At 37.6% G+C, this 14241-nt stretch overlaps 1 protein-coding gene across 3 annotated transcripts in view; it reads right to left on the bottom strand.

The window, feature by feature from the left end:
- COL21A1 (collagen type XXI alpha 1 chain) overlaps positions 1 to 14241 on the bottom strand; it is a 201449-nt gene that overhangs the window by 80677 nt on the left and 106531 nt on the right. For all 3 annotated transcript variants that reach the window (XR_004645215.1, XM_034766296.1, XM_034766297.1), the window contains 5 exons: positions 10998 to 11051; positions 8865 to 8918; positions 7903 to 7956; positions 7769 to 7822; positions 3034 to 3087 (listed from right to left, as the gene is read on the bottom strand). Coding sequence is in view for 2 of the 3 variants with exons in the window: in XM_034766296.1 (XP_034622187.1) it covers positions 3034 to 3087; positions 7769 to 7822; positions 7903 to 7956; positions 8865 to 8918; positions 10998 to 11051 (270 nt within the window). In the remaining variant the exon portion in view is untranslated. The remainder of the gene's footprint in view (positions 1 to 3033; positions 3088 to 7768; positions 7823 to 7902; positions 7957 to 8864; positions 8919 to 10997; positions 11052 to 14241) is intronic.

Below are 14241 nucleotides of genomic sequence, written 5' to 3'. Positions count from 1 at the left end.
CCCACGAAAGCTTATGCTCCCAATACTTCTGTTAGTCTTAAAGGTGCCACAGGACCCTCTGTTGCTTTTAACTTGTGTAAGTTATTCTTAGCTCGTTCTTTCCCTATTTGCCTCAGGTCATAACCCATTTATACTGATATTCACTATGTTAGTTATCTGATCACTGCTAATCTTTTTGGTGAAAACTGAACGAAAAAAGGCATTTAATGCTATCACCATTGCTGTGTTTTTGTTGTTGTCTTTCCCTCCTCACTGAGTAATGGGCCTACCCTATCCTTGATCTTTCTCTTGCTTCTAATGTATTTATAAAATGTTTTCTTGTTACCCTGTATTTTGTCTCTACATGCTTGTTTTTTTTATATATATATTCATCCTTCATAATCTGACATAGTTTCCACCCTGTGGATGACTCTGTTTTTGAGTTTCAAGTTACTGAAGATCTCCTGATCTCTTACCGTCCTTCTTTGCCCTTAAGAGTGTCTCTAAACTGCCAACTCTCCTGAACTCTTTTTTTCCTTAGACTTGCTTCCCATGGGGTTTTACCTACCCATTCTAAAGTTTCCTAAAGTCTGCCTTCCTGAAGTCCATTATCTTTATTCAGCTGTTTTCCCTCCTACCATTCCTTAGAATCCTCTATCATTTCATGATCACTTTCACCCACACTGCCTTCAACCTACTCCCGAGAAAGGAGGCTGCCTTGATAAATCTAGTATCAGAGGGGTAGCCGTGTTAGTCTGAATCTGTAAAAAGCAACAGAGGGTGAGGTTCTTACCCACGAAAGCTTATGCTCCCAATACTTCTGTTAGTATTAAAGGTGCCACAGGACCCTCTGTTGCTTTGATAAATCTATACATTCTGGAGGCTACTTTTCTTTCATAAAATGGGCAGGACCAGGAGACCGCATATCTGGCTAGCTTAAGGCCCTACTAGTAGTATTATGAGAAAACTAACACATCACTTGGAAATACATACTTAGTTTTACAAACTACTTTTTCCTACTCAAAAATTCAGTGATTAATAAAACCAATAAAACTCCAGTGTGTGTGGTATAGAGAGGATAACCACACCTCTCAGATGCTGGAGACAGTTGGCTGTCAGCTCAGCCTCGCTCCGCAACCAAGACATATAGCTGTAACAACTGCACCCACTGGAAAGTGTTTATCTTGTAGCTGTGCACTGCAGTAATTTGGGAGAGCAGAAGGGAATGGTGAGATTGTACTTGTCAAAAAGCAAAGGGCTAGACTATCTAGGAATGACAAGGTGGGACAGAATGAATAGGAAGGAGGAAGGATCATATCCCCACACCCACCTTAGGGTGGCTGCACACGGGTCAGTTATAACTGCAGCTGGCTGGAACCTATGAGTGGAGAATGAGCAGACTAGCAGATGGAGCCATAGCTCTGGCTTCCTCACCCACATGTTTACCTGTGGCACTCACTGGCTGAGTAGGGGTGAGGGATTATGTGACATCTTTTAAATGAGTGTTGGCAAATTATCCCTCCACCAGTAGAACTGAAGAGTCCAGGAGGGATTGTGCTCCCTCTGGGGTCTTATACACCATCCATTTCTGTAAGCTGCAGGCACAAAGCACAATTGTACCCCAAGAAATCTTTACAGCACATGACAGTACTGAAACGTCAATGCCCCGAACTTTTAGGGACATGTTAATCAGCTGCCTCATTCCCATCTCTCCTATTCTGCTGGACATTCCCCATCTGCTGGTGGCTGGCAGCTCCATGTCCCTGAGGGTGGCTCCTATTTCCTCTCTTGCGCTTCATGTAGCAGCTGTCCATAGAGACAGCTAGGCTGGCTCCTCCTTGTTTCCAGCTGTTTTCCAGGCCACCAGGCTGTGCTTTGCAATGATGAGCCAAGATATCTGTAGAGGCAGCTGAAAGCATGGAAAACAGAAAAAGCCAGCTCTCTGCAAACTACCAGAAAGTGCTCTGCAGACCATGAGTGGTACATGGACAACATTTGAGAACACTGCTTTACAGATAGATTGTATTCTACATAAAAATTTAAAAAACACCACTTCACAATTTTAGAAACTTTTGTAGTACTACAGCTAGCATACTGAGAGATGACTTATGTTATATGGTACTGTAAACTGGTGGACAGTTTCATCAGTCAGGGAATGGAAATAAGCTTCAAGCCTATGTTGTTTTAAGGTCCTTTAATTGGACTTATTAATTTCCACTAAACAATCATAAAAACATAGTAAGTCAACTGAAAAATACTGGGCAGCAACTCCCCAGAGGCTTTCTCCACTTGATTCAGCCAGAAGGGGAGAAAACACATCCTTCCTGACTTGTTCCACTTTCCCCGTCCTTTTATGCTCTATCTATGCAGCACCTTTACTTTGTCAAAGGTACTGATTATGATAGCAACCGAAAGTCAATGTTAACTATAAATGATGGCATACAAAGGAAGATATCTTGGGATTATAATGGCATTAATAGAAGCTCCAGTGTTCAAACTATAAAAAAGCTTCTGTTATACTCTGAGAACTTTTATTTACTTAAGAAATGTTGAAGAAAGAATTTTTGAGTTAAGACTTACTAGAAATTTAAGACTTTTTTTTTCAAACATGTCTAATGCTTATTTGAAAATAATTCAAAAACAGCCAGGTTCAACTATAAACTTTATCTCTACAACATGAATGTACTTTTATTTTAAATTAATATATGCAATTATACCATTTAAACAAAAATGTTAACTAGAACATCAAATATGCCTCACTATGCCTTTGTTCTGACAGAAAAGAAGTGGTGTTTTTGTGTGTAAAATTACTGCAGTCTTCAAAATTATATCTAATCTATATCTATATAGATATATAGAGAGAGAGAGACTGCAGAGTCATCAAATCAAATTTGATATATATGAATGAAGACTTCACTGTCTATATATTAAAGGTAGATCTTCCTACTCCTACTTCAGAATACAGCAAACTGTTCAAACTTGGAACAGCTGACACATGAACTAAATCATTCACTAATAAAACATGCCCAATATTTCAGCAGTTAAAACACTTACAGGATCTCCCCGATGTCCTTCTGTTCCTGTAGAACCAGGCTTCCCAACTTCTCCCTTTAAAATGAAAAGAGTGTTAAATGGGAAACTTAGGTTATTTTTTTGTCTTGGCTTTCTGTTCAAAAAGAATAGTGAATTCAAATGGTAACTATTTTTCATCTAAAAATGTATGAGACACCTATCTAGGCTCTTAACATGTTACTTTTAACATCATTAATACAATCTCATCAGCATTAAAGTAACCATTTCAACAGGAACTCAGCCAACTGACTCCTAAGAAATGCCTGTTCATCCCACTCATCATTGTATGAAGCTCACCATTTCCAAACCCCCTATGAAACAGATGCCTTTTAAAGATACGTTGAAACACAGAATGAAATGTCAATTCAGAATTTTATTCTTTACTTCATAAAGATAATGTACTTTGTATATTTCAATGGTACACATGTTGAGTAATCTGTCATTCAAACATGTAAACACATTACTTAAAAACAACATTATAATGTACATTTAATTGTGTAAACCTATCCCCAATAGAAATACATTGTTAATTTTTTGTGGAAAAAACACTACTGTGAAAAGTATTCCTGTTCCATCACCTAACTTAAAAACGTATGATACTTGTTAAAAACATTATCCCATAGCTGGTTATATGCACATGCATACTGAAGTTCAGTCTGAAATATATTTTACTGCCAAAAACCTGTTAAACATGGCATTTCTTAATTAGAGGAATTATTAAGTGTCATTATTAGCTGCTTGTTACAACATGTAGTGGACGGGTGTTCGTATTACTGATGATGAAACTCTCATGCTCTATTGATAGTAAAAACTAGCTCTTAGGTGTTTTTTCCTTCAACTGAGGAAGTGGTCTCTGTTTGCACTTAACATTAAAATGTTGAGGAAGTGTTTGATTAATAAATGTTGTACCCAAATAAAATAAAGAAGCTAATTCAAAGACTCCCAGCATCAAATAATTGAAAGATAAAATAATCCAAGATCCTGCGTATGGGGAGGACTCCAAATGATCATCCATAGACCAGTGCACTAGTGTGGAGCTCCACTAAATTCCGTAAGGCTCCACACAAGAGCTAGAACTGAAAAGTGAATGGTTAGAGAGTAAGATGCAAAGCAGATGAAAGTTGGACACATCAGCTTCAGTATTTTCTGAAGTCTCAAAAGATTTATAGATTGAATGATCCTACCAAGAGCCACACTGAGATCAAATGAAATAAGCAGAGGGGGGAAGATCCAAGGTCAGAAACTAGGCTAGATCCAGAGAAGTGAAGTTTCATGACTGTGAAAGGATTCAAATAAAACAGAAAGCTGCCAAGAGTTCCATGAGAACTCCAAAGTTTTCTGAGGAAATGAAGTTTGAAGGACAAGGGATGATAATACAGTGTCATGACTGAGGAAAAAATGTGGCAGCTGTGCAAGACAAACTATAGGATTTTAAAAGTACTGTGGAACTAACCAAACCAGTGGCCATTTTGAGTTTGCATATCTGAAATGATTACAAAGGACTACAGAACATTTTTGACTCCTGAATTTAGGCATTTTGCTCAAATATGCATCTACAAGTAAAACAAAAGCATTAAAAACCTCAAAAGTCAGATTTGCCACTCTAAGCCAAAGATCTTTGTGCTTAAAAGGTGTTTTAACAGGGCTGCAGCAAAACCAGTTTACAACACAGTCTGGCGAGCCTGTGTGGTTTGGGAATAAACTGTGATTTTAATGCATGTTTAAAATCCGGGTCCAATGACAATTCCAGGCAATTCTTGAACACTTTTTTTTTTTTAAACGAAAGTGTAGCCTAGCCACATTGCCCAGCTGAATCACATTATAAACTGTGAGGGCGAGTCCTGCGGTATTGTGGCGGAAGTGACAATCCACACACGTTACTTCACAGCAGATCCAATAAAGCCTATGGAAAACACTGTAATTTTCTCTGAGAGAACTGATCTATCTTCAGCCTTATACCAATCTCATGATCATGGTATTTTGGTGCCTAATTTACACAGCTGTGTATTTCACAGCTGTATATTGAAAAAAATCCTCTTAATTTACTAGATAGAGTGCATGCTGTCTTCTGTGTCTGTCTTTTAAACTGTAAGCACTTTGGGGTAGGGACTATCTTTATTTTTGTGCTTTGTATTGTGCCAAGCACCATGTTAGTGTTAAAAAATATATATATATCATAATTGCAGGTATGATTCCAGCTACCATTGTTACTAAGAGTAGTCCTCTGAAAATTATTTCAAGGCACTTCTAAACTATTGCACTACCAAGCTATGACCAAATAATTATGTTCTGATTCAAAACATGCATGTTATTCCTTACTAAAAACTCAGAGAAATAGAAACAAAAGCCAAAAACTTCCAGAAATGATTGTACATAAAAAAAATATTTATACAAGTTAAGGTATAATAAGTTGCTGTCAATTTAAATTACAAAACCTGAGTATGCAGCAACAATTTCTTTCACATTCTTTCCCAGAACAAATATGTTTAAGAAATTTTGTAAGAGAACAGAAAAGCTCCAACAAAGACAGACATTTTTTAAATCCTCTGATTTTGATTACAATGGACCCAGAATGAAACATTGCAGATGGTAAAGGGAAGCTGATAAAATGTTTGAATGAAGGAGAAATAAAAGACTTCAGTTAACTATTATATTCTGAAGCAATTATGGCGCAAACTCTTTCTCACACTCATAATAAATTAACTTTGTGAGTGATGGGAGTAAATGAGACTTCCCGCACACAACTATTTCAAGAATATTCTACAAAAGGAGATGAAAAAAGTGGTGACCTTTTGGGCCTGTCATACACTTATACTAGATTAGTTAACTAAAGGAAATAAAGACAAATGAATTTTAGTCTAAATGTATACATTTCTATTTTTTTAATCTTACGGTTTACTATAAGAGTGAAGGCAGGTTATATACTCTCAAAATTCATGTTTTTCAAAGACAGACATTTCTTGAACAGGCCGTAAGCACATATAAATTTGTTAGAAATTTTGTGGAAAACTCTGTGTCAAACAAAGTGATTAACTGGAATCAAACCCAATTTATCATATACCAGGGATGAGAGAAAATTATGAGATTGAGTTTCATTTGGTTCTGATAAAATGAGAGTTCTGGGATGCTGCATGTTTGATTTTATCACCCAAGTAGTCTCAGAAGCAGGAAAACAGCTACTTTCCATACTACAATATTCAGTATAGATTTTCAAATGGGATTCCATACTCTTGTATGCACTCAATTTGGATACCAAATCCAAATCCCCGATGCATTTATACAAGTCAGAGTTGGGTGATTTCTCAGATATATGTGAATAATCATGACTTGCATGCATCAAGGAGATTCAGACCAAAGTCAGGTGAATGGAAAAATGCTGAAAACTAAATTGAATGGTGAATAAAAACGTGAAATGTTTAAATATTAGAGAAATCCAAAACACTATCAGTTGCTGAAGCATGAAGTAATTTCTTAATAAACTATCATCAGAATCTTTACTAACTTTACCCAGTTTGTTCTGCTAGTGCATTTCTGAAAGGTGCAGACAAATCAGAAAATAAGGACTAAACCAAAGAAGCTTATTCCAGTTATGGCCCCAAAAATTTGCCAATTTGACCTAAGATTAAGTAGATAATCTGAGTATCTTCATTATCCCCTTGTACTTCCTTCCTATAACATCTAAAGGAAATACTTCAAACAGTGCAAATATTGAGGTTATCTAACTGAAAATATTTAATTTTCAAGGCCACCACTGTACATGTATTCTCCTTGCCAAATATATTTTAAACATAGTATGACCATCAGTACTGCTGTAGATGATCACTTACATTCAATGAACTTGTCAATACTGAAAGGATTATTTTATGGAATGGAACTATTAGTAGTTTGACACAAACAAACTTCATTATTATCAGACACCGAAAACCAGCTTGCATATTGCATTTAAAATTGAAACGCTTAGCGTCTTTCTTATTTCGTCTCAGAGTAATGGGAAAACCAATAATCTAATAGTCTCGTGAACCACAGTCCCCAGTATGAAGATCAGGTTGTGTTCCTGTACCCTCTACTATTAGGAGGCAGATATACATTTAGCTAAGTATGTGAAGAATTGGGAGCTCAACATAATAAGATGTGCTGAAGTAGTTCTCTTGGTTTCCCATGAAACCTGCTAATTCCCATGAATTACCAACTGATGGAGGTGGATTCTTGGTGTTAAATTAGTTAAACATGAAGCATATTTCAGGTTTATAACTAGATTGTGCCCTCAAGTGTATACGCAGTGTTGTGGGCCATTTTCCCCTTTTCAATAGCCATCATAATAATCAACTCTTTATCATTTACCTGTATAGGAAAGAATGCTGTGAAGAATATATATGTATATCCGATATTTTACATTATTCACAGAGTTAGAGGAATACATATGGAAATGGAAAGAACAAGATTAGTCCTAAGCAGTCTTTAATTATCATCACTAATAATAAATTTCCCAAATAGCTCTTCAGCAATTGGGCCCTGATCCAAAGCCCACTGAAACCCTAATGGCTTTGACTAACAGCTACCTGTAGTAGACACAATTTTTATTTCCATTTACTACCCACAAAACACATGCTAGAAATAACTAGACCTGTAACAATGTTATATAAGGCGTTGGCAAGTTACTGACAGTTCAAAAAAACCAAACACCTAAATACAATTTATTGAGTGAATATGTAAATACCTTAAAGCCAGGGCTTCCAGGTAATCCATCCTTCCCATTTCTCCCAGGTTCCCCCTGTGGCAACAGGTAACATGACACTATTAGTAGTATTGACAAAGTAAATTTAAAGGCAAAACTGTCCTTGTAGAACTTACAGATCGTCCTGGCATTCCTGGAAAACCTGGATCACCTTTTTCCCCTTTAGCACCCTGGAAAAATATAACCAAAAAAAAAAAAAAGAAGGAAAATGATGTTCAGATAGTATCCCCAAACTCAGTTACACAATTCCAGCACAACTAATCTGAAATTCTCACACTGTTGTTTGCTTTCTATGAAAATTTGCAATGGAATTTCTTACATATAAAAGACTATGGACCCTATGCTGTGGTCTTTACTCAGGTAAAAGGTCATTATTATTATTGTTACTGAAGTATAAAATGGGAAACACAGAAATCAAGCAATGACCCTGCTTCAAATGGCTGAGAATTTAGACAAAGATCTGAAAAAAATTAAATTGTAATTTAGAATATTTTTGCTTGTTTTACACGTGTATGCATACGGGTGGTGACTACGGGTGTGATATTGACAGACTAGACTTTATTAGCTGGAAAAAGAGTTTTCAGGAGGTATCTGAATGAAGAGATCATACTGGAGCAGAGATATTGTTCGAAACAAGGGGGAGGCAACCTATGGCACATGTGCCAAAGGCGGCACACAAGCTGATTTTCAGTGGCACTCACACTATCCGGCCATCAGTCTGGGGTGCTCAGCATTTTAATTTAATTTTAAATGAAGCTTCTTAAACATTTTAAAAACCTTATTTACTTTACATACAACAATAGTTTAGTTATATATTATGGATTTGTAGAACGAGACCTTCTAAAAACATTAAAATTTATTACTGGCACACGAAAACTTAAATTAGAGTGAATAAATGAAGACTCAGCACACCACGTCTGAAAGGTTGTCAACCCCTGTTCTAAACATTGACATCAATGGAAGTATGCCTGAGAATGCACTGTAGGATTCAACCCCATGTAAATAAAAGGCATTTTACAACGTGAACAAATCAGAAAAATGCTGGCACTTCCCTTTATGATATTCAATTCACACTTGCCTTTTTTCCGTAAATTCCTGGTGGTCCTTGATCTCCCTTAGGACCCCTTTCACCCTACAACAAAATAAGCATTATCTTGCTTTTACAATTTGAGCTAATTATATGCGGCTACAAACATGATGTATTCCAACTCACTGTTTGCTTAACAAAGAGCTGGCCGAAAAATCCCTTTCCATTAATTTTGTTTGAATTTTTAAGGAAAAGCTCTCTCATACTGGGACGAAACACCAAAAACAAACATTTTCACAGAAAGGGATTTTAAGAAAGATTCTGTTTCAGAAGAACTGAAACAGAACTTTTTTTGGCTTCCCAGCTGGCCTCAGGAAAAGCTCTTGTCAATTCCACAGTTCCACTCTTCCTCCCTGCTAACAACTCACTCCAGGAGCCAGAGAGGTAATGTGCATCTCAGTTTCCTGGAGCTAGCGGGGGAAGGTGAGGAGGCAGAGTGGCCCATGCTTTGCTGTCTTTTGACAGAAGTCTAGTCAAATCTGTAATAGATTCAGCAAAACATTTTGTTCTACCAAAGTGACATTTTCTGACAAAACTAAGAAATACATAGTCCAGATCTAAATGGGTATATGACTATCTGAAAAACAGTCTGATAAAGAGTCCAGGATGATAAACTAAATGTGACTTCAGAGTGGCAAACTCTTGCAAACAAAGAACACAATTGTGCATGATGGTGAGCATTTTCTGCAAGGTACAGATGGCCTATGAAGTACCACATGCTTAGTACCTCTGGGGCAGTGGTTCCCAAACTTTAACAACCTGTGAACCCCTTTCACTAAAATGTCAAGTCTCGCGAACTCCCTCCTAAAAATGAATATTTCCAGGGATTTTCTCCTTTATCTGACTATAAATTATAAAAGCAGTGATCTTGGAAATATAAAATTTGTTTTTATGACGCTTATTACGTATTATGCATAATGATTATTATTACATATTATTACATAATGATACTATTTATCATTACAGTATTTTTATTACATTATGAAAATAGTAACACTCTTCCAAGATCTCACTTTTGTATCTTGTATCCCTTTGAATAAGCCTGTTATAAGACAAGGCTCCTATGTTTCATCAAGGAGTATCAGATGTGAAACAGCATGAAGGTATTTAAGAAGCCAACTCAAAGAGTTCCTCCTACACAAGCATTCTTGAGCAGTCCAGGCAAACAACGCACGTTAAAACAAAGCTTAAACTTGTTCTTCATAATAATTTAAAAATAACCACTAACATAATAGTTTTAAAAACAGCAAAAAATCTCCACCTCCCTTTCCATTGCTTATAAGGAGTCTTGAAGTTTTAATCTTCTCAGTGTGATAGATATGCTTGTTTTGATCTGCTTAGCTCTTGGAAGTCCAGGGGCTCCGTGCTGCTGGCCCCATGCTGCCCAGCATCCCTAGGGACAGCTCTCTTCGCCATTAGGGAATTTTTTCCCCAAGAACCCCCTGTAACATTTTGCGAACCCCCAGGGGTTCACAAACCCCAGTTTGGGAACCACTGCTCTGGGGACATGTTCAACAACTAATAGGTTTAATGCCTGTGTTTCCAACAGGAGCTGCTGGGCACTGAGCACTTTTGGAAATCTGGTCACTTCATTGAGATCCTAAATGGAAGTTGAAAATCTTTGAACAGTTGTGTGTGCTGCACTCTTTTGAAATCTGTCCTGAAAAGTTTAAAATAGACATTAGGAGGAACTTTAAGGAGTAAGATCAATTGGGCAGTTGGACACACTAGCAAGAGATGTAGTTAAGAGAACTTCATTATAGAACATGTTAAATAAGAATTTTAAGGAATTAGTGCAAGAAAGTTCTTCAAAATGCTGGGGGTCAAACTGAATGACCTGAGGAACTTGAATATAATCAATGATTCCATTATTTTGACACTATTTGCAGAGAAGAGGGCTCTAAGTTTTATTAAAATCAAAATTCAAAGCAATTTATTTGCAACATGATCCAAAGCCCATAGAAAAAAAAATTCTCAGTATTAGTCTCACCTCTTATCTGTGTTTATAGATAAACTTAAACTTTACACATACAGGTAACTAAAAGCATTTTTAAAAACTATGAAAAGAAGTTATGGAATAATCCAAGATGGATGGATATTTTACAAGAAGCTTTTGATTTCAACCTTTGATGCTGGCATCCCATGTAATCCAGGAAAACCAGGAAATCCACGCTCACCCTAAAACAACAAATATATTAAAATATGTGTATATAAAATAAAATAATATTTTCATAACCCAACTGATTAACAAACCAGGAAAAGACTTAAAACGAAATGGCCTGATACAAACCCACTGAAGTAAATGGAACAATTCCCACTAACGTCCCAAGGCTTTGGAGAAGACCCAGTCTGAACAACATGAGCTAGTGGTGTCAACGTTACCAGTATTTGATAATTATTTGTAATGCTACATTAGTTCTCTTCTCAAGGCCCACTTGTACCACAATGCCTATATCGGCTCAAATAGTAACAGTTCACATTTCTTTATGTGATTACAATACTGAAGTTATATATTGTACATGTGAACACATGTATGTGCATATAACCAACAAACATATGTTTACAACAATTGTATACTGCCATCACCCTTTACATGTTGCTCATCAGCAGCTTACAAATACACATAAACCAATCTTAGCCCCTAGGAACGGTCAGAGTCCTGCCCTCAATTCTGTTCATTGCTGTGCCATGGGGAGCAAGTGCCATGTAGGAAGGATGCTTTCATACTCATAGACCCCACTTGACACTATTAGGGATCCTGGCTGTTCATTTCCCTGTTGAACTCATCAAAACTCCACCCTAGTGAAAAGAGTGAGCATTTGTGAGCAGGTACAGTATTAGAGACATTAAAAATCAATCAATAAACAAACATATAGGCAGTTCAAATAAGCAATTCCCTTTTTACGGAAAGAAAAACTTGATAAAAGCAATTGGCCATAAAAAAATTAAGTTGTCCACATTTCTGTGGGAAAGCATCATGAGCTTAGTTTTGTTTATGAGTTTGGTCTTCCTGTTGTCATTGCAACTGCCAGACGTCAGGATTCTCAATGCTTTTGCTATTGATACTGGAGATATTTATTTGATTATTATTTTCAAGCTCACTTGAACTATTCCAACAGAGGCTAAATTGTATCTCGCTGCCACCTGACCTTAAAAAGCTAGAGAAAGATACTTCAGTAGACAGATTTTATTTTAATCAGGCAACAGAGCATTTGAACATTTACTTTCATTGCCAGTTACCATGGCTTGTCTCTACTTAAATCCACTAACTTTAAATTTAACATTTACATTAGTTTCAGACAACAGAGGAGAAAATTAGAATAAATTATGCTGCCCACTTAGTGATTTTATGTAATATTTCGGGTATAAGATAAGAAGGTCTGAACAATGGGCCTGAACTAGAGAAATGTTCAACACCCCCTGAGAGGTAACCATTCTGAACCATGCAAGATAATACAGTTACCTACTGTACTGTACCTGTGGTTCTTCAAGATGTAGTCAGTGTGGCTCCGTAGGTGAGAATGAACTTTATGCATTTGCAATTGGGTTCTTTTTGCTAGCAGTGTCCATTAGGGTTGTGCATGCTCTCAAGTTCCCGTGCAAGGGTGTAAGGAGGGTCATGGGTTTTACATTGACTATAACATCTTACACCTACACCACAGTTATTGTAGGATAAGTAACTGTTCTTTCTTCAAATATCTATCAGTGTGTATCCTACTGTATGGGACTGGCAAAGAGCATCTTCTCCCAGATGGTGGATATGAGTATCCATCAGATGTGTTAAATAAAGATTGAAGTACTGCTCTTCCAAAATTAGAATCTTCCCTGATTGCCGCATCTAGTTCCTGCAGCCAGGGGTCAGCAGGTTATTCCATGTGTCTGTCTTACAAATCTCTGATATGGGCACATTTCTGAAGCAGGCCAACAAGGTTGCCTGTGCTCTGGTGGAGTGTGCCTTAACTTTTGGAAAGAATGCTCACCAGCCAGCTGGTAAAAGGTAAAATGCACTGTGTAAGCCACTTGTAGAGTGTCTGTGAAGAGATCACCTTTGATACAGCCTATATGATCACAAGGACACTGGAAGAGAGCCCGAAAGGCTTAGTCCTGTCTAGGTGGCAGAGTAGCATTCTGGAAACTCTTTCAGAGTGCTTCCCTTAGAATCACTTAAACTATATGCTATTGCAGTTTGAATACTCTTTAAACTTGTAATAAGGGATTTATGTTAAGGGATTTTGTGCCTTGTTTAGAATTTTTAGGATATACTCTATTAGGGATTATTAGCTACATTCATAAAAAATAAACTTTGATTTGGAAAAGAATAGTGCCTGTGACAATTACTTTACTGGAAGGTTGTACCCATGTTCTTTAATGTTTTTCCCTTAATAATCCCAGAAACTTATACCTCAGGAAGGACAACTTAAGGGGGCAATACACAGGTTATTCCAGGAATGCCCAAAAAATTTGGGGGGTAACACCATGAGGGCTTGGATGTTGCTGACTCTATGCCAATGTGATGACAACAAAGAAGACCATCTTGATGGTAAGGTGATACAATGAACATTTTGAAAAGAAGCTCCATGAGATACAAGAGAACCACACTGAGGTCCCGTGTAAGAATCAGGTCTCTAACCAAAGGACAGGCATAAAGGAGGCCCCTGATGAATCTCAATACTGTAGGTTGTGAAAAACAGAAACTGGCACATGATGCACTGTCAAATGCACTTTGAAAGAGCTAAATGCCAGTCCCGACTGTTTCAGAAGCAGCATATAGTCCAGAATCATTGTTTTGAGCTGCCCCTATAGAAAACCATTTTTCATTTTGCAAAAAAGGTCCTGCTAATGGAAGCTTTACTGCTTTGCATAAGAATTTCTTGCCCCTATCTTGATCACTCTTTTTTAGTGATGCACATCCAAGCCATCAGCTGCAGTGACTTGGTCCGAATTTAGACCTGCAAGCCCCATTCGAGAGCTTGGCAGCTGCAACACAACACCATTCAAGATTGCCTGGCCAGAGCCATCCTGCCACCTGTGGGGAAGGTTGCTGTAAACTCCGCCATCCCCGGAACCAACAGCCAACTGTGACTGGACATCGTCATCAATGAGGACCAGAAGAAGATCATCATGGTGGATGTCACAGTGCCGTTCGAGAACAGGACCCTGGCCTTCCACGATGCCCGAGCTTGAAAGGTAGAGAAACCTTTAGTTGAAACCTTCAGAGCTAATGGTTATCAGGTCCAGACACACGCACTGATCATCAGAGCCTTAGGAACATGGGACCCCAGTAACGAGCGAGTGCTGAGAGAATGGGGAATCAGTCAACGCTACGCTCGGCTGATGCGGCAACTCGTGGTGTTGGATGCCATCAGGT

The sequence above is a fragment of the Trachemys scripta genome, chromosome 3 (genome assembly GCF_013100865.1).
Source record: "Trachemys scripta elegans isolate TJP31775 chromosome 3, CAS_Tse_1.0, whole genome shotgun sequence".
Classification (NCBI taxonomy): Eukaryota; Metazoa; Chordata; order Testudines; family Emydidae; genus Trachemys; species Trachemys scripta.
This window is presented reverse-complemented; position numbering and strand designations above follow the sequence as displayed.